This window comes from Ictidomys tridecemlineatus, chromosome 5 (assembly GCF_052094955.1).
Source record: "Ictidomys tridecemlineatus isolate mIctTri1 chromosome 5, mIctTri1.hap1, whole genome shotgun sequence".
Classification (NCBI taxonomy): domain Eukaryota; kingdom Metazoa; phylum Chordata; class Mammalia; order Rodentia; family Sciuridae; genus Ictidomys; species Ictidomys tridecemlineatus.
Genome location: NC_135481.1, coordinates 18,183,397 through 18,210,601, shown reverse-complemented (window position 1 = coordinate 18,210,601; position 27,205 = coordinate 18,183,397). Strand labels below are relative to the sequence as shown.

General features: G+C 46.8%; 1 protein-coding gene, 1 non-coding gene and 1 pseudogene across 20 annotated transcripts in view; 1 reads left to right on the top strand and 2 right to left on the bottom strand.

Moving 5' to 3' along the window:
- Ankdd1a (ankyrin repeat and death domain containing 1A) overlaps positions 1 to 27,205 on the top strand; it is a 67,114-nt gene that overhangs the window by 16,705 nt on the left and 23,204 nt on the right. For 10 of the 19 annotated variants that reach the window (XM_078049476.1, XM_078049479.1, XM_078049480.1 and 7 more), the window contains exons 5-7: positions 22,158 to 22,261; positions 23,746 to 23,844; positions 25,558 to 25,656. In XM_078049476.1, the coding sequence (XP_077905602.1) occupies positions 22,158 to 22,261; positions 23,746 to 23,844; positions 25,558 to 25,656 (302 nt within the window). The other 9 variants (XM_040274442.2, XM_078049486.1, XM_040274440.2 and 6 more) reach the window with 9 other exon arrangements.
- Positions 5,610 to 5,750, bottom strand: LOC120887119 (U4 spliceosomal RNA). The gene has a single exon (XR_005730269.2). It is a non-coding gene; the product is annotated as a U4 spliceosomal RNA (small nuclear RNA).
- Positions 9,452 to 10,121, bottom strand: LOC101964426 (ADP-ribosylation factor 1 pseudogene; annotated as a pseudogene).

Here is a 27,205-nt window from a genome sequence, read left to right as displayed (position 1 = left end):
TGGCGACAGGAGGCCTTCCTCCCCTCAGGGATTCTCAGAGAGTGTAAGCTCCATTTACCCTTCCCAGCTGACACCACCTGTGAGGGTGGAAAGGGCCAGGAAGAATGGCCCAGGGGGATGGCCAGTCAGGGCGCAGGGACCAGGCTCTCCCATTTCCCAGCCCTGTGGCCTGAGACAAGCGATATTTCTCTCTGAGTCTCGGTTTCATCCGTAGATGGGAAAGAGTTAAATGGCTGAGCATGTACTCTGGGGTAGGCACCGAATAAAGCTTATTCCTCCCAGTTATTTACGCAGAAAGTACTTAGACCTCCATCATGCTAGGGACACAAGGGCAGGCGAGGAGGTTCCGCCTGGAGAAGTGAGGTGACTGGCTAACATCACATGCAGGTGAGGGGCACAGCTTCCACCCAGAGCCACTTTTCATACAGGCCTCTGTGTGGGAAAGGGCTCGGCAGAGCGCTGTTATCAATGGAGGCCAGGCCTCGCCAGCCCGGAAGGCCTTGTGGCCTGAGTTCAGGGTCTCAGGCAATGGGAATCCAGCCAGAGGGCCCCACACAGGATGCCACGGGAGGAGGCCTCCCAACCCAGGATTCTGAAAGACCCTGTCCAACAGGAGGGAGAAGGGCTGCCAAGGGCTCCGAGGAAGGGGCTGGGCCACCCCTGAGGAGGTTCTTCACTCAAGGCCTCATCTGCCCCACACAGGCCTGGAGCCTACGGGGAAACCAGCCAAGCAAGTGGTGGAAGAGGAAGCCTGTCACATTCAGGACTGGCTGACCCTCAGCTCCAGCTGAAGGGCAGGGGTCTGGGAGTGCCCTGAAAGCCGGACACTGATACAGGAACAGTCAGCCTCTGAGGATGGGGTATCATTTCCCTTCCCAGTGCCTCAGGGGCTGAGTCCTCTCTTCCACCCCAAACCAGGGACCAGAAGGCAGCCAGCTGCAGGCAAAGGGGTCTGTGACTTAAATGAGGACCCCTCCTGGCAGACACTAGCAAACCCCTAGTTCTGCCCGAGGAGATGTGTACAGCCTTGGGGACTGTACATGTGCCCCTCCCCAGATCCCCATATACACCAAGGGACAGGGAATAAGGGTCAGGCTGGGTGGATATAGGGATTCCACTCAAAGCGTAAAAGCCTTGCTAAATACAACAGACCATGAACAATGAAGCCACCCTCGTCACCTTCCTCCTACACGCCACAGCAAATCCTACTGGTTCCACCTCTACACCAGCCTCTTCTGATGCTTCCCACAGCCTCTGAGCCTTTTCTCTTTCCTGGGATGATGCAGTACCCCCTTCACCAGCTTCCCTGTTTCTACCCTTGTCCCCATGGTCTGTTCTCAACCCAGCAGCCAGAGTGACACTGTTAAAGGTCATGTCACCACTTAGTTCAGAGCTCTTCCTCCTCACTCTGGCAAAAGCTGAGTCCCCACCTCCAAACGCTCTCCTCTTTGCTGCTATTTCATCTCCATCCCTCTGTTTGCACCAGCTCAGCTTTCTTTTTGTGTGTGTGGGGAGGCAGGGAGGCTGGGATTGAACCTGGGGCCTTGCCCTTGCTAGACAAGAGCTCTGCAGTTGAGCTACCTACTCAGTCCTTTGTACCAGGGACTGAACCCACGAACACTTAACCACTGAACCACATCCCTAGCCCATTTTTATTTTTTATTTCGAGACGGGGTCTCACTAAATTGCTGAGGCTGACTTTGAACTTGTGATCCTCCTGCCTCAGCCTCCGGAGCCACTGGGATTACAGGCATTTGTCACTGCGCCTGCTTTCCTTTGGTTTCTTTGCTTTTCTTCCAACAGGTCAGGCACACCCCCCACCTCCAGCCTTTGTGCTGGCAGTTTCCTCTGCCTAGAACATTCTGCCCATAGCTATGACCCTATTGCCTTGTAGCCTGCTCAAATGTCACTGTGCTTCTCAGCATTCAACAGAGCACAGCACTCAAATTAAGTTTATTCAAGGATGACTTACAGATGTGAAATATGGCTAAGGAAACCCCGAGGGACAGTGCAGTGCCGGAGCCCTGAGCTACGGTAGGCTTTGCTATTCCCAAATTTGGCCGGATATAGCTGCTACAATTAGGAAGGAGAGAATGGTGGGAGCGGAGCACCTGTCAGGAGCCACGACTCTGTAGGGAGGCGACAGGGATGAACCCCACCCCTAGCTCAGCCCTCCCCTTTGGCTGAACCCAGCCAGAGCCAGGATACCAGCCTTCAGGCCAGCTTTCCCTAGGGGTCTGAGGCCAAGTGGAAGTCCCCCAGCATGGTCACCCTGGGAAATGAGACCACTTCCTACCCCAACTCCCAATTCTCCCTCCTTGCCCTATTTTTCCCCATAGCACTTGTCTCCCAATATAAATACATATTTATTTTGATAATTTTTATAGCTTATGTCTGTAAGCTCCAGGAGGGCAGGAAATTTGTTCTTTTTAATTCTCTGCTGCAATCCTTTGTGCTTAGAACACTGACTAGCATACAGTAAGCACTCAATAAATAATGGCTGGATAAGTGAATGCCCACTCAGTCTTCCTGGTATCTTGGGAAAGCCTTTGGGGCCCACGTGAGCCCCTGCCTGGGGAAGCAAGGCTGATGCTGTAGTCTGGGGCTCCAGGATTGGAAAGGAGCCCGCAGAGCTTGGGCTGGGCAGGAAGGCCGGCCTGCAGGGCTGTGCCCACAGCAGCCTCCTGTTCCTGTGGTTCTGCAGCAGGTCCCTGCCTCTCCCCAACACTGTGACTTTGAGACCAGTAGGATTTTCCTCAAAGGCGTCACTGTGCTTGGTCTCTGCAACAAGGTGTGACTCTGGGAAATCTCCTACTCATGAATCAGCTCTTTGAGGGCACATCTGGCTCCTCTCCTGGGCCTCCAAGGACTGCTTGCATGAGGGAGTCCCTCAGCAGGAGGCCAGGAGCTTGGGGTTGTGTTCTAGGCTCTCTGGAATGCCAGGGGTGCATTCTTAGGTGCTAGCACCCTAGGGCCTCCTTGGGAGGGCCTGGCCAACCCTCACTAAGTCTCTATGTCCTCTTGGAAAAAAGATTCCCTATAACCCCCTTCAGTCATAAGGCTGGGCATTTTTCTCTACTGGATCTATATACTGAAAGTGATTCTGATCCAAACACAGATAGGATTTGGGGAAGAAGCCTTGGAAAAATGAACTTTCATCTGGAAAAATGAACATTTGAGACTAGCATGAAAATTCTGAAAGAGGAAAGGCACATATCTTCCAAAATACAGAAGCCGTAAAGTACAAGACTGATAATTTGAACATGTAAAAATGAAAAACCTGAATCAAAAAGGTTGTCAAAGAACAAAGTCGGAACTGGGTGTAGTGATGTTCCTGTAATCCCAGCAACTCAGGAGGCTGAGGCAGGAGGTTTGAAAGTTTGAGGCCAGCCTGAGCAACTCAGTGAGACCTTGTCTCAAAAAAATAAGGGGTTGGGGATGTGGCTCAAGCGGTAGTGCGCTCGCCTGGCATGCGTGCGGCCTGGGTTGGATCCTCAGCACCACATACAAAAAAAAAAAAAAAAACCCAAAAGATGTTGTGTCTGCTGAAAACTAAAAAATAAGTATTAAAAATTCTCTCTTTCTCTCTCTCTCTTTAAAAAATAAAATAAAATAAAAAATAAAAGGGCTGGCTATGTAGCTCAGTTTTAAAGCTCCTTTAGGATCAATCCCCGATACATCTCCCTATATAAAATAATAAATAAACACCATACATACATGACCACTACAAAAAACTATTTGCAATCATTATAAGATAAAGGGGTACTCTTTAGGTAATATTTGAAAAAAAGGCAACCAAATTCAAATGCAGTCCAAGAATGTTAGCAGAAAATTAATAAGAAAAGAAAAATTTTAAACAGTAAATACATGAAAAGATGCTCACTTTCACTCATCATTAAAGAAACATAAAGCAAATGCTGAGGATGTAGCTCAATGGTAGAGTGCTTAGCTAGCATGCATGAGGCCCTGAATTTAATTTTCAGTGCCTAAAAAAAAGTCTAACAACAAAATAACAAAGAAATACCATTTCAACTGCCAGATTGGAACCAATTCTTTAGTCAAAGTGAAAATAACAGTATTTGGAATAGTATCCACATTTAAGTTTACCCTTTGACTAAAGAATTGAGACTTCTACAAATCTAACCTATGGAAATACTTGCACGGTGCACAAAAACTTCCATGCTGAAAAAGTGCAACACAGCTCTGCTCACACATAACAGCACGAAACTGGAAATAATCCACATGTTTATCAGCAGGGTAATCATTTGATTAATTCGGTATATCTAGTTAACGACATGTAGCACACCTGCTGAAATCCCAAGACAAGTCCCACTCAAGGTCCTGTGAGCCTAAGGTGACACAGAGTGGTTAAGGGCATAGACTGGCTGGGAGTGGCAGCACAGGCCTGTAATTCCAGCAGGAGGATCCCAAGTTCAAGGCAAGCCTTTGTAATTTAGTGAGACCCTGTCTCAAAATAAAATTTAAAAAAGGCTGGGATGTAGCTCAGTGGTAGACCCACTTGCCTGGCATGCAATCCTTAGGACTGCAAAAAATAAAGTAAAACAAAAGTATCTACCAGATTGTCATTCTGGGATTGGGAAAGGAAATTTGATAAATGAAGGCTCCAAGGCAGCAGTAGGAGAACATTTTTAAAGACATGGACTCCTACTGTACTTCCTGTTCTGTCTCTTGCTATCTCTTAGTGATTCTTCCTACCTCAGCACTCACTCCTTTGTTTTTATCAACTGCTCAGCATTGCTTTCTATGGCTGTATCACAATTTATTTCACCATCCCCTATTGATGGGCCATTGGGTTGTTTCCAGGTCTTTCCTACAGTTCAAAAAATACATATATATATTTTTTATATATCAGCAGACATCCTCACACATTAATCTTGTTCATTACTGCTATCTTTTTGTAGTACATATTCTAAGAGATGGAGTTGTCAGCATAAAGGGGATGTACATTAAAAAAAATTCTGATAGCTGCTGTCAAATTGTTTCAGTGTCTGTTCCCATCTCCACTTCCACTGCTGTTTGTTTTCATAACTTTGCTGTCTGTTTTTACAGGCTTTTTTTTTTTTTCTTAGATGAACTTTAGTAACATTTTGCCAAGTCTTATCAGGGGGTATTTTTGAATGAATGCAGGGATGAATCAGCCACCCATCTCCGCCTTGAGAAGGTCACAGTCTGGCAAGGATTCCATTGTGGCTAGGTGCTCTGGGGGAGTTGGGGGAACAGGAAAGAGGTCTGCAAAAGAGTTCCCTCCAGCAAGCCAGGCATCAAAGACTGGGAGCGCCCAGGCAAGAGCTGCACCTGGATTTGGAGTAACCTGGGAGTTTCAGGGAGGAGGTTTCCTGCCTAGGATTTGTACTGGTTATAGAGCACTTTCTGGAACACCATTTTGTTGAGTTCTCACGGTAGCCTTTTGCATTAGGTAATATCTCTACATTCCAGACAAACTGAGGCCTGCAGGGTGAAGGTCTTGCCCAACTCCAGCCTCGGAGCTTTTTGTTTGTTTCTTTCTCCTCCTAGAGATTGAACCCAGGTCCTCCTTGCACATGCTAGATAAGCCTCTATCACTGAGCTGCATTCTGAGATTTTTTAAGTCTCCATAGAGACTGTCAAAAAATGTCAATGCTGACTATATTGCAAGTTGTCACACTGGGATATTGGGAAAAGATTTTAATTAGCAATAATTGTGCTTCAGATAAACTTCATTGATTATGATACAGCCACTGGGCAAAGCTCCAAGACCTTCTGTAAAATTTTTATTTTGAGAAAGAGTTTCACTTAAATTGCCCACGCTGGCCTCAAATTTGTGACTTTTTTTCTATGATTTAATCTCCATAGTAACTAGGATTACAGGTGTCCCATACCTTGACTGACTGGCTCAGCCTCTTAGCTCCCCTTTTCCTTTCTCTTTGCCTTGCTTCCCCATATGACCATCCTTTTGTCTCACAAGCAGAACCCTGGGCTTTGGACACTACCCAAGGACACTGCATATGGCAGTACCCACTGTGTGTGTGTGTGTGTGTGTGTGTGTGTGTGTTGTGTGTGGGGGTACTGGGGATTGAACCCAGGGGTGCCTTCCCACTGAGCTACATTCCTCAGTTCTTTCAATTTTTCATTTTGAGACAGAGTCACACTAAATTGCCCAGGTTGGTCTCAAACTTGTAATCCTCCTGCCTCAGCCTCCCACAGGAGCTGGGATTACACTGCACTACTATGTCTGGATGTGCTCCATTTTTCCAGAGGCCTGGGAACAAGACCCATGTGCCCAGGTGCACTGGGTTGTCAGGGCAGAGTTACCAAATTGCAGGACCCTGCCCCTGTTCTGGAACCCAGATCACAGAAGCTGCCTCTCCTCAACCCAGGAGCCCAAGTCAGCCCATCTTTACTCCAGGCAAACACCTCTCTCCCACCTGTTAGTTTCAGAAATTAGACCTTTAGAAGTTCATTTTGAGTTCAGTGGTTCCCTTTTCCTAAAAGTTTTTTAAATACACTGTACTTTGAAAGGGACTCACAGCAGTTTCCAAATTCTCATTCTCTTATCCCTAGTTAGAAAGTCCTGAGGCTCCTGGGGAAGATCCTTGGAGAAGGTGGAAGAAAGGGTAGTGGGAATCAGACGGGCAGTTAATCCCACATTTACTTAAATCTCGTCACCAGGCCTCTACCTTATCCTGTCCCCAAGGTCTTGAGTCCTTGGCCTGGTGTTCGGTACCCTCACCGGCAATTTTCCGGAAAACCTCAGAAACAGCACAGCAGGAAGCACGGCGGGGAGGCGCCTGTTGGGGGAGACTCGGAGCAAGTGGACTCCAGGAGAAGCCTTTCACGGCGAATCCAGCCCATGTGGCTCAGGATAGACAACATCTTGTATCCCTAATCTCTTCCTCTTTGCGCGGCTCTGGCCCGAGTCACCATCGTGCTAGTCCTGGGGACAGATCATGTGTGCGCACGATTGTGAAAATTACGGTATTAACAGACAGCGGCTCTTCCCTGGTTCTGGCTCCCCCTCTCGTTAACAACAGGAACTGCAGCGGGGTCCTGCGCCTCCGCCCGCTGCCGCGGAGTTCCGGGAGGGAGGGAGGTTCAGTGCAGAGAAGCTGGACGCTCCTGCTGGAAGCCTCGTGGTCTGGGTCCTCTGCGTCGGGTCCATGATTGAGCTGTTTTCTGAGCCTTCCCCCCAGATCTCTTTCCTTTTTGGCGACAGAGTCGTCTCCTAGAGGTGGGGTGCCCCAGCGGACCTGTGTCTTCACCCCATCTCAGCACCTGAGCACTGGGTGCTGCGTCATGGGGTCGACTGAGTTCGCTTTTGGAAAGAGTCACACTTAGAGGCCGCTCTAAGCTTTCCACTGCTTGTCCCCAAGCAAACTATTAATCTCTCTGAGCCTCACTTGTTTCCTCTATAAAAAGGAGCTTCGATATAGTAGCATTTGCTCCACAGGGTTGTCAAGATGATGAAGTGGGATAGCACAGATGGCAGATGGAAAGCAAGAAGGTAGTCACCACCACTATACTGGGGCACCCACTATGTGCTGGGGACTGCTCTAGGCATTTTAAAACAACCCTATTAAAAAGTATCATCTGGAGTCAGGCGTGGTGGCTCATGGCTGAAATTCCAGTAGCTTGGGAGGCTGAGGCAGGAGGATCACAAGTTCAAAGCCAGCCTCAACAATTTAGCAAGGCCATAAGCAACTAGTGAGATCCTGTCTCTAAATTAAAAAATGAGATGTATTAAGAACTATGTAATGTTTTGAACGACCAACAATAAAAAAAAATGAAATAGAAAGTGAAAAAAGGGTTGGGATGTGTTTGGGGGGTGGGTTCTCCCCCACCCCCCAAACAAACAAAAGGTATCAATCATCTGGGCTGGAAGTATAGCTCATTTGCCTAGCATGCTGAAGGCCCTGGGTTCCTTATCCCACACCAGGGGGGCGGGGGTGGGGTGGAGTGGTTGGAGGAGTATCATTTACTGATGAGGAAATTGAGGATCACATAGGTGGAGATCAGCAGAATTCAAAATGAACTTCTAGAACTGGACTTAGGAAGACATGGATACACAAGCCATGGGAGATATGGGTAAGTCCAATTTCTTTCTTTCTTTCTTTTTTTTTTTTTAATAGTTAAGAGACTTTATTCTTTTTTTTTTTTTATTGGTTGTTCAAAACATTACAGAGCTCAAGACATATCATCTTTCATACATTCGACTCAATTGGGAGTTGAACTCCCCAAATACATAATACAGACTCACTTCTGTTACATACTCACATTTTTACATAATGGCATATTAGTGACTGTTGTATTCTGCTACCTTTCCTATCCCCTACTATCCCCCCTCCCCTCCCCTCCCCTCCCAACATCCCTCTCTACCTCCTCTGCTGTTGTTCAATAAGAGACTTTATTCTAATAGCTATAATTACAGTGCTTGTCAAAATGAAAACTGAAAACAAGTATACAAAACAGTTGATTACTAATTGTGTATTGAAAGCATTAAGAGGTTCCACGACACCAAATAAACCAGTTCTGAGGTTTCCCCAAGATAAATTTAACAGCTCCAGCTTCTTCCGTGTTTATCAAATTACAAAAGAAAAAAGTAGAGGTCGTCTTTTTCGATGGCAAATCGGACCCTTGCAGGCTGAGGGAGGAGGCTACTTCACACATGGAGATGGGGGTGCTCCGGGACCTGTGGGTCTGGAGTGGACCAACCCTCCCAGCTTGCACGCACTCATGCTGGTGAGACCCAGACCTCCTGCCAGCGGGCTGAGCAGGTGCAAGAGTGAGTGGGTGCTGGGAACATGGGCTACTGCTCTGGCCACACGCCAACAAAGGGCGCATCTGGGCCGTGTCCCCTGCAATGGCTCTCCCAGCCCGCCCCCAGGTGACTGTGTGAGCACAAGTACAAGCACAACGCTATGGAATGCAAGTGACCCAAAGACAGGTGAGTCTCGGGGTCTCTACTGGGACCATGCAGTGGATGGCAGTTTGTGTCACCGTCTTTGTGTTCCCACAGGGTAACAGCTGATCCGATGGACTAGCATTCAGGCTGTACAATAGGCATAGTCTCCCTTCTGTGTGTTCAAGTGTTCTCCTTATCTTGTATTTTTAACCATTTTTAAAAATGCACTGAGTTTGGGTTAAAAACCAACCACCAAATGGATCCCAACACCAATCTACAGCCCAGGAGCTCCTGGAGGCCAGATGCCCACATGCCTAAATCCCTTCTCAGTACTGACAGTGAGTTGATTCTCTTTTTACAATAAAAAAGCTGAGTAATATTGCATAGGAGTACCAGAAACTGCCTCAGTGGAAACAGAAACTATTTACATTAAATAAAAACCTGGCTGCAGGCTGCATCTGCACATGTACAGCACGGTGCGATGCACACTGACCAACCCATGGAGACACCTTCTGGCACTCAGGACCACAGAGTCGCACGTTTGCCACTTGTGAGGAAAGCGAGGGCGGAGAGGAGAAAGTGAGGGGGTGGCGGGGTTCTGGTTCACTTCTGGTTCCGGAGCTGATTGGACAGCCAGTCCAGTCCTTCATAGAGCCCATCCCTGCTGGTGGCACAAGTGGCCTGAATGTACCAGTTCCTGTGACGTAGCGAGTGCAGCCCCAGTTTGTCTGTGATTTCAGCTGCGTTCTTGGCGTTTGGGAGGTTCTGCTTATTGGCAAACACCAGGAGGACAGCGTCCCGCAGCTCATCCTCAGCAGCACCCTCATGAGCTCCTCGCGGGCCCCATTCACACGCTCTCTGTCATTGCTGTCCACCACAAAGATCAAGCCTTGGGTGTTCTGGAAGTAGTGGCGCCATAGTGGCCGGATCTTGTCTTGGCCACCCACGTCCCACACAGTGAAGCTGATATTCTTGTACTCAACGGTCTCCACATTAAAACCTATGGTGGGAATAGTGGTCACAATTTCACCCAGCTTCAGTTTGTAGAGAATCATAGTCTTCCCTGCAGCATCCAGGCCCACCATGAGGATGCACATTTCTTTTTTGCCAAAAAGGCCCTTGAAGAGGTTTGCAAAGATATTCCCCATCCTTGTAGGTGGTTGGAAGCGACATTGGCCAGAGACCTCAGCAGCGGCTGCTCCGAGCCAGGCGTTGGTTTCACTCCCACCAAGTCCAATTTCTGAAGTCTTTGAGTGAAGGAAGTGCCCAAGGGCTAGAAAAATATTTGGCCCTATCTCCTTTTAGTTAATAGTTTCTTCCTTTGACATTATTTATCACATATAACCTCCCCTCCTTGCCCCAGTACTGGGATTGAACCCAGAGCACTTTACCGCTCAGCTACAACCCCAACACTTTTATTTTTATTTTATTTTATTTTATTTTTTTAAAGAGAGAGAGAGAGAATTTTAATATTTATTATTTAGTTTTTGGCGGACACAACATCTTTGTTTGTATGTGGTGCTGAGGATTGAACTCGAGCAGCACGCATGCTAGGCGAGCGCGCTACCGCTTGAGCCACATCCCCAGCCCCACAACCCTAACACTTTTAATTTTTTATTTTGAGATAGGGTCTGGCTAAGTTGCTGGGGCTGGCCTTGACCTTGGGATCCTATTTTCTTAGGAGAGAGGAGAGACTTCTCCAGAGTCATCCCTCTGAGCAATGCAAACCTGGACTGAAGCTCAGATTTCCTAGCCCTGGACTAGAAATAAGAGCAGAGGCAGAAAGTAAGAAGTCAGTCACCACAGGGGCTTTCTCCCTCCCACCACAACCACACAGCCTTCTCAACTCAGCTGCTTCTCCCACTGGCTGCACCCAGTGCCTCTCAGTCAGAACCTTCTGCAGCCCCTCCCTTCCCTAGCACTCTAGGCCTCACCTTACACTAAGCAGAAAGGAGACCCATGCAATTTCTGGCTCCCAAGTGTTGGCATAAGACTAGACAATATTTCATGTGTGTGTGTGTGTGTGTGTGTGTGTGTGTATGTGCTCTTTTGTTTGAAAAAGGCTAGTGAGCATAGCCAAGCACAGTGGTGCAGGCCTCTAATCTCAGCTACTTGAGAGGCTAAGGCAGATGACTAAAATTTCAAGGCTAGCCTGGGGGAATTAGCAAAACCTTAACAAAATAAAAAAGGGCTGGGGATGTAGCTCACTGGTAGAGTACCCCTGGGATCAATCCTCAGTACAAAAAAAAAAAAAGGATTAATAAGTATAAAGAAAATGAACTAAAGATAAGAACACATTGTTTTCGTAAAAAAATGAAAGTGACTTTTAAACACACAAAAAAATAAACAACTGTTTGTAATGATAGAAATGCAAATTAAAATTATGAATTACCTTTCTTTTTGGCAGTAATCTAAGCTTGACTGCAGTATGTTCTGTTAGAGAGGCTGGGGGAAAGAGGCACTCTCATGTGCTGGTGATGGGAATGAAAAATAGAATGGATCCTATGGAGAGAAATTTGGCAATAGCTAGCAAAATTACATGGGAATTTAATTGACACATTGTAAGTGTATGCATTTTTTGAGATACACTGTAATATTTCAACACATTAATATAATATGTAATAATCATATCAGGGTCATTGACATATGCATCACCTCAGACATTTATTATTTGTGTTTGAACCATTCAAATTCTCTCTGCTAGCTATTTCAAAATATTCAATTAGTTATTGTCAACCATAGTTATTCCTTCTATCCAACTGCATTCCTGTACTTGTTAGTTATCCCTCTGTCTCACATCTTCCCAGCTTCTGGTAATCACTACTCTATTTTTCTCTTCCTCCTCCTCTTCCTTTTTTTTTTTTTTTTTTTTAATATCAGAGGTTGAACCCACGGGTGCTTTACCCCTGAGCTACAAGTCCTTTTTATTTTGAGCTAAGTTGCTGAAGGTCTTCTTAAGTTACTGAGGCTGGCTTTGAATCTTCAGCCTCTGGAGTAACTGGGATTGCAGGTGTATACCACCCTGCCTGGTTCATCCTCTACTTCTTTGAGATCAACTTTTTTGCTTCCACATATAAGTAAGAATGTGCAATATTTGTGGTTCTGTGCTTGGCTTATTCATTTCATTTAAGGTCCTCTAATTTGTCTCTTGATTCTCTTAATCTATAAATTTCCTCTCCAGGGCTGGGGTTGTGGCTTAGTGGTAGAGCTCTCGAATAGCATATGTTAGGCACTGGGTTTGATCCTCAGCACCACATAAAAATATGTAAATAAAATAAAGGTATCATGTCTATCTACAATTAAAAAAAAAAGAATTAAAATTTTTTTCTCTCTTTCTCTCTCTCCTTCTCTCTCTCTCTCTCTCTCTCTCTCTCTCACACACACACACACACACACACACACACACACACACACACACACACCTGCCGCACCACCAGCACGCTAGCTTCATATTAGAGGTCCTAAGCATAGAAGTTAACGAGTGAGATCAAAATAAAGACACATAAACTCAATTTACCTTTTTCTTGACCAGGTCAGAGATGGCCCTTCCTGGCTCCTGCCTCGAGCCACCTGGTGGGGTATCGAGGTTTACCCAAGAGACCAGCAGGAGAGAGGGAGGGCATGCCAGAGAGTGGCCTTTTATTGGGGAACAAGAAATTCAGGGGAAAATTCCATCCAATGAAGGTCGAGGGGGACAGCATTCCAAGGTCAGGGTCAGTGATTGGTTTCAGGGTCAATGGTCAGTCACACCCCCCACACGGATGGGCTCTCGAACCTGAAAAGGGTGGGGATAAGTTCTGACACAGCTGGCCGGAACGCCTCACACCCAGTCAGAGAGAACGGCTTCCCACAGACACACACATAATTTATTTGTTGAAGATACTGGGCCATTTGTCCTGTAGAGATTCTTGAAATCTAGGCTTTGCCAATCCCTTCCCCATGGTGTCATCATCATGTTCTCCTGACTCCTGTATTTTCTATAAATTGGCAGACTGATAAAAAGAGAGTCTTGGTAAGGCTTCTTTCTTAGAAGTGGTATGTATTTCTATCACGAGGTGCACAGCATCTTGTCCCCCTTTGTATGACATTCAGCAGCCATTAATTATATTCTCTATTATATTTATTAAGCCAGCTTTTAAAAATTGATGGTGTTCTACTTCTGTTGTACTTTCTCTGTTTATTGACTGGCATACTTATCAAACGTGAAACTCCCCCTATCAATTATTTGATTAAGGTACAGTTCCTGTTGGAAAGCATTCCTTCCTTTTGTAGTTTTTCCTTTTAGTTACCAATTTTCCAAATCATGAGATGACTTCCAAGCATTGTATGAAGTGATCACTGTGGTATTTTGTTTTATTATCATTGTAAAGTAGGATCTATGTTTTATCCACTGATGTTATTTTCCTTATTGATACTCAGATTGTGTTACCTTTGGCTTCAACCTACTGTTGACATGCCAAAACACTCCAGCTTGATCTGGTAAGTTCCTGGCACCAGCCACCATATTTCTGGCACCAGCCCTAGAAGCATCCATGTTTCCAGGGAGTCTTGGGTCCTTTTAATGGAAGTGGTATTTAGAGATGGAAATCCAGGCATTGCTGTTCCTTACTGGTCATTGTCTTATTTCTAGGGCCATTCATCAGATCAAGCTAGGATATGTTTGTCCATTTTTTTGTTTTTTGATAAAACATTGTTTTAGTCAGATTTTTTGGTACTGGACCAAAAGACCTGACAAAAACAATGTTTAAGGGGGAAGAGTTTATTTGGGGCTCATAGTTTCAGAGGTCACAGTCCATAAATGGCTGATTCCATTGCTGTATACCTGAGATAAGGCAGAACATCGTCATGGAAGCATGTGGAGGAGGAAAGCAGCTCAGAACATGGTCATCAAGAAGCAGAGAGAGACTTGGCAGGCCAGGGATAAAATATATACCCCAAAGTCACATCCCCAATAACCTACCTCCTCCAGCCACTACCTGCCTATAGTCACCACCCCAGTTAATCCCATCAGGGGAGTCAATGCACTGCTTAGGTTAAGACTATTATAACCCAATCATTCCACCTCTTAAACTTTCTTGCATTGTCTCAAACATGAGTTTTGGGTGGGGTGGGGGCACCTAAAGTCCAAACCATAATACACATCGTAAGTATCAACTCAAACTCAAGACAAGACAACGGGATTTGATTGAACATCATCAAATGACATCTATGTTTTCTTTCTCCTATGTTGGAAATCCCACTTTCCTGTGACTTCAACAGAATTCTCATTCATGCTCCAAACAGCCTCAGAATAACAATTCTGATATAATAATCAACAAGATAATTCTAGAAAATATATTTTTTAAAGTTTTTCTTGGGACTAGGGATGTGGGTCTGTGGTAGAGTGCTTGCTTAGCATGTGTGAGGCCCTGGGTTCAATCCCTAGCACTGCAAAATAAATAAATAACAAATTTTCTTATCATTTGGCTACATCCTACTAGGAGCATCAAGTCACAATATTGTTTTAAAGTCACTTCACTGTGTAGTTATGCTATCAACTCAACAAACATTGTTTATATGTTTTGTTTTACTTTTCAGATGCTTTTAAATGTTAATTTTGTTTTACATGACATCTTATCTACCCGTTTCAAAGGAGTCTCGGAAGGCTGTGGTGATGGATGGAGAGATGACTAGTGGCTTCCATCTTGTTCTTATTCTCTTTCATTCCATATCCAATTTTTATTCCCAGTTGAGGAGGCTGCTGACCAGCAGTGGCCCCAGGCCACCACAGATGCTGACTGATCCAGAGACATTGGCTCTGTGGTGGAAACAATCCCCAAGACCTCCCCGTGAGCCTCCCTGTGGGTCCATTTCAGCAGCTGTACATACTTGGTTTCTTAGAAGGACTGGCTAGTGACTCCTCTGATCCCCAATTCCTTTAATCACTCTCTTCCCAGCTTCATTCACAATTGCTATAACAAATCCCAAACCCACAATCTCAAAGTCATTTTCTCCCTTGATTGACATATAACTGTTTTTGTGGCTTGCCTTTATACTGTTTGAATCAATCCTATATTCTGCCTTTCTTTACAGTAGCATACCATACACAATCTTTTTGCTTTGTGAATTTTTTTTGGTAGTGGCTTTACTGACATAATTCACATGTCATACAACTCACCCACATAAGTGTGCAATTCAGAGATTTTTAGTATTGCGGAGTTATGTAACCATTAGCCACCCCCTCAGGTAGTCTTCCCTTCCCACTCCCGCCCCTAGAATGGCTAGGCAACCATTCATTGACTTTTTTGGATTTGCCTGTTCTGGATATTATTCATACAACCCACTGCAGAGATCTCCAGCAATAGTCAGGATCATCCTCTATCCTTTTTATAGCCTCAGAACTCTCCATTGTGTGGCTTATTCAACCTGTCTCTTTGCGGATGGACATTTGCCCTGTTTCCGGTCTGTTGTCACTACAGTAGAGTTACAACAAATAGCAATGTGCTTGTAGTATTTGATGTGTTTACCAGGGTGTCTCTGACATCTGTACTTAGAAGTGAGATTGTTGGGTCAGAGGGTAAATGCAAGCCCATAATCCCAGCTACTCGGAAGCTGAGGCAAGAAAATTGAGTTTGAGGTCAGCCTGGGCAACTTAGTGATATCCTGTATCAAAAAGAAAAAAAAAAAGTGCTTGATATATAGCTAAGGGGTAGAGTGCTTGCCCAGAAGGTGAAGCCCTGGGTTCAATTCCCAGTGCCCCCGAACCCCAACATCTTTGAAATGATATACATCATTACCAAGCTACAGAGCAGGAGCCCTGAGAGCAGAGGTGGAGAAGCCTACTAGGGAAAGCCTATAGGGCCTTCTAGGCTGATCTAGAAGCAATAGGTGTGTGTGGTTCAGCCTGGGCCAGGGCAGCTGCTCTGGGGAGAATGAGCAGGCCTGTGCCTGGTGAGAGGCCTCATCCCTGTAGGTCTTTCCAGTGCTCATTTACATTCTCTTGGGTCTCATCTCCAGGTTCCACAGAGAAAGCTAGGAGGACTATGGATAGTACCCAGGTAGCAGTGGCTACAGGAGGGTGATAAAGTTGCAGCCTCTTTTCTCTGCAGATGTAGGGGAACAGACATCAAGGATGGCAGCTGGCACCCCACTGATCTGAAATATAATCTCTTCTGATGTGTTTAATGTGTATCTTTTTGTTTGTGTATGTCTTTGAAAATTTAAGTTTTGGCATGTACTTTTTTTTTTTTTTTGGTTCTGGGGATTGAACTCAGGGCAATCTACCACTAAGCTACATACCCAGCTCTTTTATTTTTTATTTTGAGACAGGGTCTCCCTAAATTGCTGAGGGTCTCACTAAATTGATGAAGCTGGCCTCAAACTTGTGATCCTCCTGCCTCAGTCTCCCAAATAGTTGAGATTACATGCATGCACCACTGTGCCTGACTCTTTAGATATTTAATATATATATATTTTGGTTCCTGGGATTGAACCCAGGGGTGCTTTACCCCTGAGTTACATTCCCAGCCCTTTTAATTTTTAAATTTTGAGGTCAGGTCTCACTAAGTTGCTTAGAGCCTATCTAAATTGCCGAGGCTGGCCTCAAACTTGTGGTCCCCCTGTCTCAGACTTCCAGGTCACTGGGATGACAGGTGTGGGCTACCACACCCAGCTAAAACTCAATATTTTTATTACTGTTGTGTTACAGGTATTTTTCCATCCAGCAGTAGGTGTTTACATCCATGTTGCCATGAACATACCTGGTCCCTTGCTGCTTTTGGGTGTGTGGGGGGGCAGGAGTACTAGGGATTGAATCCAGGGGTGAAATCCCATTGAGCTACATCTCTGACCCTTTTCATTTTTAAAAATTTGAGACAGGTTTCCCCAAGTTACCAAGGCTGGCTTGGAACTTGCTATCCCCTGCCTCAGTCTCCTGAGTTGCTGAGATTACAGGCAGGCCCTGGCCCCTTGCTTCTAAGGCTGCATAGTGCCACATTTTACCCATCCACTCTCCCAATGTCGAGCAATTTAGGCTGCCTCCAACTCCTGGTGATCCAGCAACTAACATTCTTCCACGTGTCCGTTTAGGGGCTTGAAAGGGAATTTGGAGGCTCTGTATGTAAGAATTAGATTTTAGGGTCATAGTAATAGTTCACTGTGAATTTCCCTCATTACTGCCAGACTGTGTTCCAGAATGACAGCCTCGGGCTAGTCCACCAGCAGTGCGACAGCTGGAAAAGCTCTACATTCCCACTGACATTGGCATATCCAGCTTTCTCACTTTTACCAGTCGATTGGTGTTACACCTCATTGTCATTGTAACCTGTATTTTTCTGATCACAAATGAATCTGATCATGTTTTCACAGACTCACAGGCTTTGTTGGGGTTTCTGTTCCTTAAATGCCTGCTCCAGTCTTTAGGGGTCTGACTTTCTAATCCTGGGGGCCATCAGACAAAGGCGTGGGAGATGCCCGCCAGAGGCCTTGAGAGGGGCGAACTCTCAGGGGCAGACACGCCCAGGTGGACTGTTGAGGAGCCCAGCGTGCCCTGTCCGGCTTGATTCGGGTAGGAAGGGCGCCGGCGGAGGGCAGGGTGAGGAAGCAGGAGGGGGAGTAACCAGACGCCTGCTGCAGCAGCCAGGAGCAGTAGCAGGGGCGCAGGATCGGGAGGCGCCGCTCCCATCCCGGGCTCTGCATCCGCCCCAGGCTCTGCGCCGGCGAACGCGCGCCTCGTGCTCTGGCACCCGCGCACAACGCTGCGGGGCGGCGGGATGGAGGAGGAGCTGGCTTGGGAGACCCACGGCTGTGAGTCGGCTGCGCTGCGGGAGGGGAGACTCCGGCGGGCCTGGACCGACAGGACCCGGACATTCGCGTAGGGCGGCCAAGGGAAAGGTTGACGCGGTCTGCCTGGCCACCTCCGTCTTGGGCTTCTTTATGGCTCCAAGCAGAACGCACAGCTGGCCAAGGGGGCATTGGCCGCGCCTCTGGGACTTGGGGGCGCCACCCATCTGGCCAATTAGAAGCTGTGGCCAAGGAGACATTAGCTAGACAGAATAAAGGTAATAGAGATCCTTACTGAGAACTGGCTTTGTGTGCCGGGCCTTGAGGCAGGTCAGGCATGACGTTTAATCTTCACTGCTGCCGCACAGGTAGGACCTATTGTTATCTCCATTTTGCAGATGAGATAGCTGAGGCACAGGACCATTAAGTAAGTTGTGCAAGGTCACATGGCCATTAATTGGTAGAAATGCTGGCGATCCCAGCTTTCTCAGAATGTTGGGGTTGGATGGGGAATGGAGACCATATCAAATGGGGAAGCTGAAACCCAGAGGAGAGGAGCTGGGGCCAGCTCCAAGCTGGATGAGGGCACCCCAGAGACTTCCTCCAGAAGTGTGCCCAGTGCCAGGACTCCTAGGTGGGGTAGTCATATTCCTGAGGCACCAGCTAACCTGGGGGTAGCTTTGGCTGAGCTACCTGGGAGAGGGGAGGGGATTACACCAGTATCTGCACTGTGAAGCCTCAATCCTGCAGCCCTTGGCTGAGCCCTGATACCTGAACTCAAGGGCTCCTCATTAAATCCTCATAGTACAGCTCACTGGTGTTCAATATGATGGAGCAAACTATCCACTCGGCTGAGGGATGGTGTTGGGAGTAGTGGGCTTCTTCAAAGTGTCAAGGGGGTTCTGCTTGGGGCAGAGCTCACTGGAGCTGGCCTCAACTCAAGTGAGTCTCACATTCAAAGCATGGGTAACAATGGAGTATGTGAGAGGGATTCTGGGTGCAGGACAGAGCATGGGGAAAGGCTCAGTGGGCAGAGAGCATAGTGTGCATTTGCTGTGGCTGGAAGGAGGGTACATGAGGCGAGGTGAATGGAAGAGATAGACAGAACTTGCTTTCATTGTCAGTTGAGCTTCTCTGGTCACTGTATAGAGTGTCTGCTTGTTCCCCATTGGGACTCTTGGTTATTTGTCAATACAAACCAGGCCACTCCCCTGAGCTTCAGCTAGGATAGTGGGTATAGAAACTGGAAAGAACCTGAATAGATTCTTCTGTCCCCTAATTTTACAACTGAGGAAACTGAGACCTGTAAAGGGACTTGACTAGCCCAGGATTGTGCTGCTGGAAAGTGGCATAGTAGGGCCTGGAACCCACCCTCAGCTGGCTCACACCTGAAATGCCAGCTCCTCTGAACCTGGGTCATGGTGGTTTTCAGGCAAAAAGTTGAGGAAAGAAAAGTGCAGCCGGGCACGGTGATGCACACCGGTAATCCTAGGGTCTTGGGAGACTGAAGCAGGAGGATTGCAAGTTCAAAACCAGCCTCAGCAATTTAGTAAGACCCTGTCTCAAAATAAAAAAATTAAAAGAGCTGGGGATGTGGCTCAGTGATAGAGTGTTCCTGGGTTCCATCTCCAGTACAAAAAAAAAAAAAAGAAAAAAGAAAAGAAAAGAAAAAAGAAATAAAGAAAAGTAAGAAAGTAAGTGCAGGACAGTATGTGTTGAAGATTCTTAGGATCTGAGAAAGATTCTTCTAAAGCCTGTTATGCTATGTTGAGAAGGTCTCCTCACGTTTTCAGGGAAGGCAGGGAAGGCAGACCCTTTGGGACAGGGAAGAATGGAGCCTTCGGTGGAGACCACACTTGGAAGGTGGCATTTCTCTCAAATACCCTCCTCTAAAGTATTGGGGTGAAGCTGCATTTCCCTTGGAGCTTCTTTCCTGCTGTTAACCTGAGCTTATATTTCACTTTTCTAGGGGACTAGTGAATTTCAGTTGGGGCACATCCTACAGTCTAAAGGCCAACCTTCCAACTCCAGGAAATTGAATGAGTTGTGTCTCACACATTTATTTAATAGATCTGTGCCAGGGCACAAATTTGGAACTATAGATATCAACAAATCAGACAAAAATCTCTCTTGTCATGAGCTTATGTTAAAAGGAATAAGCTGGCCTGGTGACTTAGTGAGACCCTGTCTTAAAATAAAAAAAATAAATAAATAAAAAAGAGGGATGGGGAGCTAGGATTGTGGCTCAGTGGTAGAGGGCTTACTTAGTGTGGGCGGGACCTGGGTTGGATCCTCAGCACCACATAAAAATAAAGGCATTGTGTTGTGTCCATCTACACCTAAAATAAATAAATAAATAAATATTTTAAAAAAGAGGGATGGGTTGTGGCTCAGTGGTGGAGCACTTGCTAACACATGTAAGGCACTGGGTTCAGTCCTCAGCACCACATAAAAATAAATAGATAAAATAAAGGTATTATGTTCACCTACAACTGAAAATATAAATTTTTTAAAAAGTAAGTAAAAGGGGCTGGGGTGTGGCTCAGCGGTAGAGTGCTCGCCTTGCATGCATGAGGCACTAGGTTCGATCCTCAGCACCACATAAAAATAAAAAATAAAGAATTGTGTCCTCCTAAAACTAAAAAAAAAAAAAAAAAGTTAAAAAAAAAGTAAGTAAAAAAGAGCTAGATAGATATATAGTGGTAAAGCGCCCAGGATTCAATCCCCAGTACATGCACACACACACACACACACACACACACACACACACAGAGGAGCAAGTAGATAATATAAATATGTAAAATAACATATGGAAAGAAATGATGCCAGGAGGTAAATAGGGAGTCCTTTCCTTGGTTGGGCTTCACTGACTCAGGGGCCCCTAAGTGAAGGAGGCATCTCCAGGTCTTTGGCCAACAGAAAATATTCCCTGACTCTTTGCTTTGGAGGAATAGTGGTAATGATGATGGTGATGGTGGTTTGGGTACATAGTGGTAAAGATGGTAATTTTAAAAAAATTTTTGTTTTTAGTTGGAGATGGATACACAATATCTTTATTTATTTGTATGTGGTGCTGAGAATTGAACCCAGTGCCTTACACATGCCAGGCAAGTGCACTACTGCTGAGCTACAACCCCAGCCCAAGATATATTTTTAATCATTATATGAACTTTGCAGAAGAGACTTCATGTCCCCATTTTGCAAATGAGGAAACTGAGGCACCAGGTGATTAAGTCACAACAGCTAGAAATGGTTCCTCCAGAGTTGAACCCAGGGCCATGTAATGGTCCTAAGGCAGAAATTATGGGACCTACAAGTTATCTCCATGAGGACCTAGAGAACCCAAGACTTTCTTCAACATCTGGAAGGCTGTGGAATTTATCTGGAAAGGCAACTCCATGGCGGGCCTGTCACTTCAGTGCATCCTAACCTTCCCTGTCAAGAGAATGACCACTTGTCCCTGGATAAACCAGGGCTGGATCCAAACATTCACACTGGACCAAACATGTGGGATGTGGGTTTGGCAACAACATAAACACAAAATTACTTGCCCTGGAGTGACTGTGCAAAGGTCTAGAAAATATTTGTCCTCTGTTATGGTGGATCTGAGCCCTTCTAGAGTAGGGTCAGGCATTCATTAGTCTGATTCATAGAAGCAGAGCTTTGTAGATTTCTCCTGTGTCCAGCTTTGGGTCTGCTGAGAGCTGTGGCTAGATCAGGATGAGCTAGATCAGGGTCCCCAAAAGCTTCTGGTCTAGCCAAGGAGACCAGAGTCTCACAGTTGAGAGCAGTCAGGATGACTGCAGTACTGGGGGTTAGGTGAGGTGAGCCCCAGACCATGTCACCAGCCTTGTGTTCTCCAACCTCAGATGCTAACTTGCTCTGTGGCACTGATCCCCCCAATGCTTGTGACAGGTTGGCAGGGGCAGCTCTGAGTTCCCAGCAGTCTGAGACTCTGATATAAGGACATAGCTATCAGGGTGACAGTGGAGAAAATAAACCACAGAGGAGGCAAAGCAGGGTGGGCCTCAGAGTGCAGAAGTGGAAGGACTGGGATCTGGGGATGAGGAGTGGAACCAGGAGGTGAAGGTGTAGAAGTGGAGCAATGAGCCTCCAGCCTCACCTAAGGCTGACACAGGGAATTCTGGCTGCCTTCTGCACCAGACTGAGCTGTGCAGACTGGAGCTACTGACTCCACTGGGAATGAATTCCATTCCCCTTCCCCAAGAGAAGCTCTTTTTTCCCCCCCTTTCTGGGTACTGGGAGAACCAAGGAGCACTTTACCACTGAGCCACATCCCCGATCTTTTTCATTTTGAGACATTGAGTTGCTTAGGGCCTCACTAAGTTGCTGGGGCTGGCTTTTAACTTGCAATCCTCTTGCCTCAGCCTCCTGAGTCACTGGGATTACAGGCATGTGCCACTGTACCTGGCCAAGAGCAGCCCTTAAAAAATATGGGAGACCCTTCCGCTCAACCCACATCACTTTCTCCCCTCAGTGCTTCCCCTGGAGAGGCAGCTCCATGAGGCCGCCCAAAAGAACAACATTGGGAAGATGAAGGAGCTGATGGGGAGGAGGGTTAACATCCGGGCCAGAAATCACGTAAGTAATGGGCTCCCACAAGGTGACAGCATCACACAGGGGAACAGTACATTGAGCTGGAGACAGACGCTTTGCATGTGCTAATTTGGTGGGAGGTACAGGGTCTGCATTCTCTCGAGGTCTCTGAGACTCTGGAGTGGTAGGGATTGAGTTATTTATTAAGGCGTACTCTGCTCAGCCCTGTGCTAGGTGCTACGGTGCCGGTGCCGCAGTCTGGCTGGACACAATTCAGGAGCCACTTGTCAAAAGAAACTAACTTTATTTTTAGAACTTTATTTTTAGAACCACACATGCCAAACAAAACAGCTCCTTAGGAAAAACCCTCAGAGCCCAACTGCCACCACCGGCTTCCCACAAGCCTCTCTCAAAACTACAAGCCTCCCCACCTCCCACAATCCTCCTGCTCTTGAGGCCGATTGGCTGGGTCGTGTGGGCGGAGCCAAAAAGTCCCCCAATGAGCAGCTCCGTGGTCTGAAAGGGCAGGGAAACAGCCCAATGAGCATCACTGCAGAGGAGCAAATCAGCTAGATGTTGCTGGGGCCGCTGTGAGCCAATCATGTTGCTGGGGCCCCTTTGGCTGTGGCTCTCAACACTACGGACAGAGCAGAACCCATGACAGACATGGTTCTTGCCCTGGTGGAGCCAATGGACTGGTGGAGAGGACAGACACTAAGCAAAGCATCTTGAAGTCCTTTCCCACTGTGAAAAGCTGTCCTGAGAGCACTGGGAGAAGGGTCAGAGGGGGTTTGCCCACCTAGAGGGGTCAGGGCAAGCTTCCAGGAGTCAGGTGAGGAGGGGCAATGTCCAGGCAGAGGGAAGAGCATGGGAAGAAGGAAGGAAAGAACAGCCTGTCCCCCAGGGAGGAGATGTGACTTGTCTGAGATCACACAGTGTTTCCTTTCATTGTCCCCTCATAAACTGAGAGGACAGTGCTGCAGAAGGCAGGAGCAGACTCTGGGTGGGAAACTGGCCACCCTTAGCCAGCTCAGATATGCTGAGGCCACAGCCCATGATGAACCTGCAGGGTAGTCTGAGGATGAGGTCGGCAGTTAGTCCCTTTCAGCCCCATTCTGAGGGAAGAACCCCAGGCACTCGGGATGGAGGCCTTGGGGATTTGGGGAATAATTCAAGTTCAGCTAGCAGGAACAAAGGTCTAGCGGTGGGAAGTTGTTTGGCATTTTTGAGGAAGCAGTGATGTACATTGCCAGGCCACTCACAATCCTGTAGGCCCTAGGGTTAGGAGTCTGTCCCAAGAGCAGTGAGAAGCTGTGGAGACTTTTAGGTGGAGACAGAAGCACGCAGTCATTGTGTCTTACTGTGTTTATTTTGCCTTCTGCTGTCAGGGACAGTGGGGCTAAAGTGGGGCTGGGTCCTCAGCCAGATGGTCACCAGAGCCAGCAAAAGGCCCTTTCAGCCTGCAGACCAGTTTTCCTGGTGGGGCAGGTATGGAGGGGACAGTGATAAGTTTCCTCTCCCTCCTGCAGGTGGGCAGGGTGGCCCTGCACTGGGCTGCGGGTGCAGGTCATGAGCAGGCTGTGCAGCTGCTCCTGGAACACAAGGCTGCTGTGGATGATGAGGACGCGGTAGGGGTCCCTCTCGGAGGCGTGTCTGTGTGTCTTGTCTGTCTCAAGCTAGGGCAGAGATCCCAGGATCTCTCTGGGTCTCTGTAAGCCAGTTGTAGTTGCTCAGATTGTCACTGATACGCAGGTGCTCGGTGGGGAGCCAGCTTCAGGGCTTAGTGAAACCACATCGATCTATTTTTCCCTTGCACAGTGATAAAGAGCTCTCCATTGTCAAGGGCCTTTCAGTTCTAAGAGCCTTTCTCAGTCCCTTATGAGGACAGGGAGAGCTGTGGGCTATAGAACAGATAATTGGGTGTTGGTAAAGGCCAATAAAAGTCACCAGGAAGAAGGTCTGTCATGGCAGGACACAGCCCCGCCCTGGCTAACACTTTAACCAATGACTCGCATAGAGACTAATGGTCTTACTGAGAAAATGAACAGGAAGCACCATTGTTGAGAAAAAGAAAGCACTGAAGGCTAACATCTGCAAAATTAGCTCTACAGGTTTGAGGATCCAGCTGAATCTGATAATGACATTTCCTAAGAATACATTCAAGAACCTAAATTTAGGCATGGGGGTGTAACTCAGTGGTAGCGCGCTGTGCAAAGCCCTGGGTTCAATCCCTCGTATTGGTGGTGGCGGTGGATCGGGTGTGAGGAGAGAGAATGAATATAAATTTAAATTTTCTAAAAAGATCATAAATTTGCCTGCAGAGATTTAGTTGTTCATGGAAACACTGTTTTTTGTTTTTGTTTTTTCAGTGCTAGAGAGCAAACCCAGGGCCTTGTGCATGCTAGGCACGTATTCTACCACTGAGTTACATTCCCTAGCCCTTTTTATTTTTATTTTGAGACAGGTTCTTGCTAACTTGCTGAGGCTGGCCTTGAGCTTGCAGTCCTCCTGTCTCAGCCTCACAGGTAGTTGGGCATCTGGAAATACTTCTTTCCTTTCTGGCTTCTCTCTGGTCCCAGGTCCCACCATGAGGGGGACTTGATTACTAGCTGAGGATGGGGTGTGGCAGCAACATCTCCCCTCCCCACAACCCTGGCCCCATTTCCAAGAGAAGACCCAGAAGTGATGTGGTCAAGACTGTCCTGACCATGCAGGGCCCCTAACATGGCTGAGGTCCCTGGAGATGACCCTGGAGCACTCAGAAGTGGAGTTAAAGCAGCCCTCAAATGGGTGATCAACATATTTCCAGCTGCTTAGAGGGACCACGGGGTGAAAGGGGCCAGAGTGCCAACTGCAGGACAGGGCTTGGAGTGTCTGACAGCGGTGTCTGACCGTGTGTGGCTGTCTTGTGAGGCAGGTAGTGCTGCACACAAAACTGGAGGATGTTCTAGAGAGATTTCAACAGTGATTCTCAGGCTCAGTCCCAGGTGAGGTCTTCACAAGCCATCAGGTCAGACAATAAGGACAAAATCATATGCTTTTCATGACTCTGGATTATAATGAATATATTCTGAGGTTGGCTCCTTTCATATTTTTAAAAAATGGTTCTTCCTTATAGAACAATGATGAGAGTAGATGGTAGCTGTTTCATTTTTAGATTTGATCTAGCAAAATAATCCCAAAAAACTTCCTGGTCTTTAAGTTCCTAAAGCTTGATGCTCTCTGTAACTGAATGGCACTTACAGTCCTTATGGTTGTACGGTTTGGCCACGTAGATGCAGGGCCCCAGTTGGCATGGCCACGCCTCCTCATTCTCCTTACCTCTCTGTCCTTTCCCCCAGTTTGGGATGAACGCGCTTCTCCTGTCTGCCTGGTTTGGTCACTTGCGAATCCTCCAGATCCTGGTAAACTCTGGGGCCAAGATCCACTGTGAGAACAAGGTAAGACCCAGCCCGCAGCCCCTGCCCTCTGAGGGTGGCTCTCCCTGACCTCAGACACACAGATCTGCTCCCGACTCTGTCCCTTCTTGCCTCTGCAGCTCCCAACTTGCCCTATTCTCTGAGACCCCCACCCCCCAGAAGCTGTGCTGAGCTCATTCCAAGCTGGCTGCTTCCCCTGGGGCTTGGGAGAAAGGTCTGGAGGAGCTTCCCGTGTTTTCAGCAGCAGCAGCAACAGTAGGGAAAGTGACAGGCTTTTTCTTTTGGTTCCCACACCTCTTACTACTTTGTAATGCTGGGACAACAGCCCTCTGGTTGGCTTCCTTATTTATAGGAGAGAAATCAACAACCCCCCACCCCCGCCCCGAGGGTAATTTAGGAGGATGAAAGAAAAGGGAGGTGGGTTCACCTCCACCCTCCTCCCTTGTGCTCAGTGGTGGGATGGAAGGACCCCATTTACCAACCCAGGGACCTTGAGTGAGTTACTTTATCGGCCTGAACCTCAGCTTTCCTCTTAGATAACGGGGATGCTCTCTCTCTCTCTCTCTCTCTCTCTCTCTCTCTCTCTCTCTCTCTCTCTCTCTCTCTCTTTTTAATATTTCTTTTTTAGCTTTAGGTGGACACAATATCTTTATTTTATTTTTATGTGATGCTGAAGATCGAACCCAGAGCCTCACACATGCCAGGCAAGCGCGCTACTACTTGAACCATATCCCAAGCCCCAGGGATGCTATTACACCTTGGAACTGTGGGAGAAGCCAGCACAGTGCTGCATATGACATACAAGACTGGGTGCTGGCACCCTAGGGAACCTGGCAGCCCTCATGGCTCACTGGTGTGTGTATGGTTTCAGGGAGGAGGGCCCCAGCAGGTCAGAGTATGTGGAACCCTCCCCTGGCCTCTTACCTTTTAGAGTGCGCCGGCCCTTCAGGAAATGCAAATATCTTCATATTCCAAATGCCTTTGGCCAGGAATTCTCAAACATGGGTCCTTGGAGAGAATTCAGAGGACCTATAAAGTTGGATCCAAAAAGTGCATATTTATTTTCATTAATGTCTACTTGAAAATCTAAAATTTCTTTCAATGATAGAAAATGTAGTTGTTTTCATATTAATTAAAGTCTTTGCAGTTATATTAAAATACTCTTGGGCTGGGGCTGAGGCTCAGCAGTAGAACACTCGTCTCGCATGTGTGAGGCCCTGGGTTTGATCCTCAGCACCCCTTAAAGATGAATAAAATAAAGGTATGGTGTCCATATTCAACTATATTTTAAAAAGTACTCCTTACATTCATCATTACTTTAAAATTATGGTGGTAATCAGACTCTTTACTAATGGTATTATTTAATGTATCAGTAAAGAAGCATAAATGTTACTAGATTGAAAACTCGTTCTTAATATTTTGATAACTATATTTCAGTGGAATTGGTTTTCTCTTATGACAGGCAGAATAATGCCCCCCTACAAAGATGTCTGTATCTTAATCCCTAAAACCTGTGAACCCCAGAGCCTAACACGACAAAAAGAATTTTGCAAATACGATTAAAGTAAAG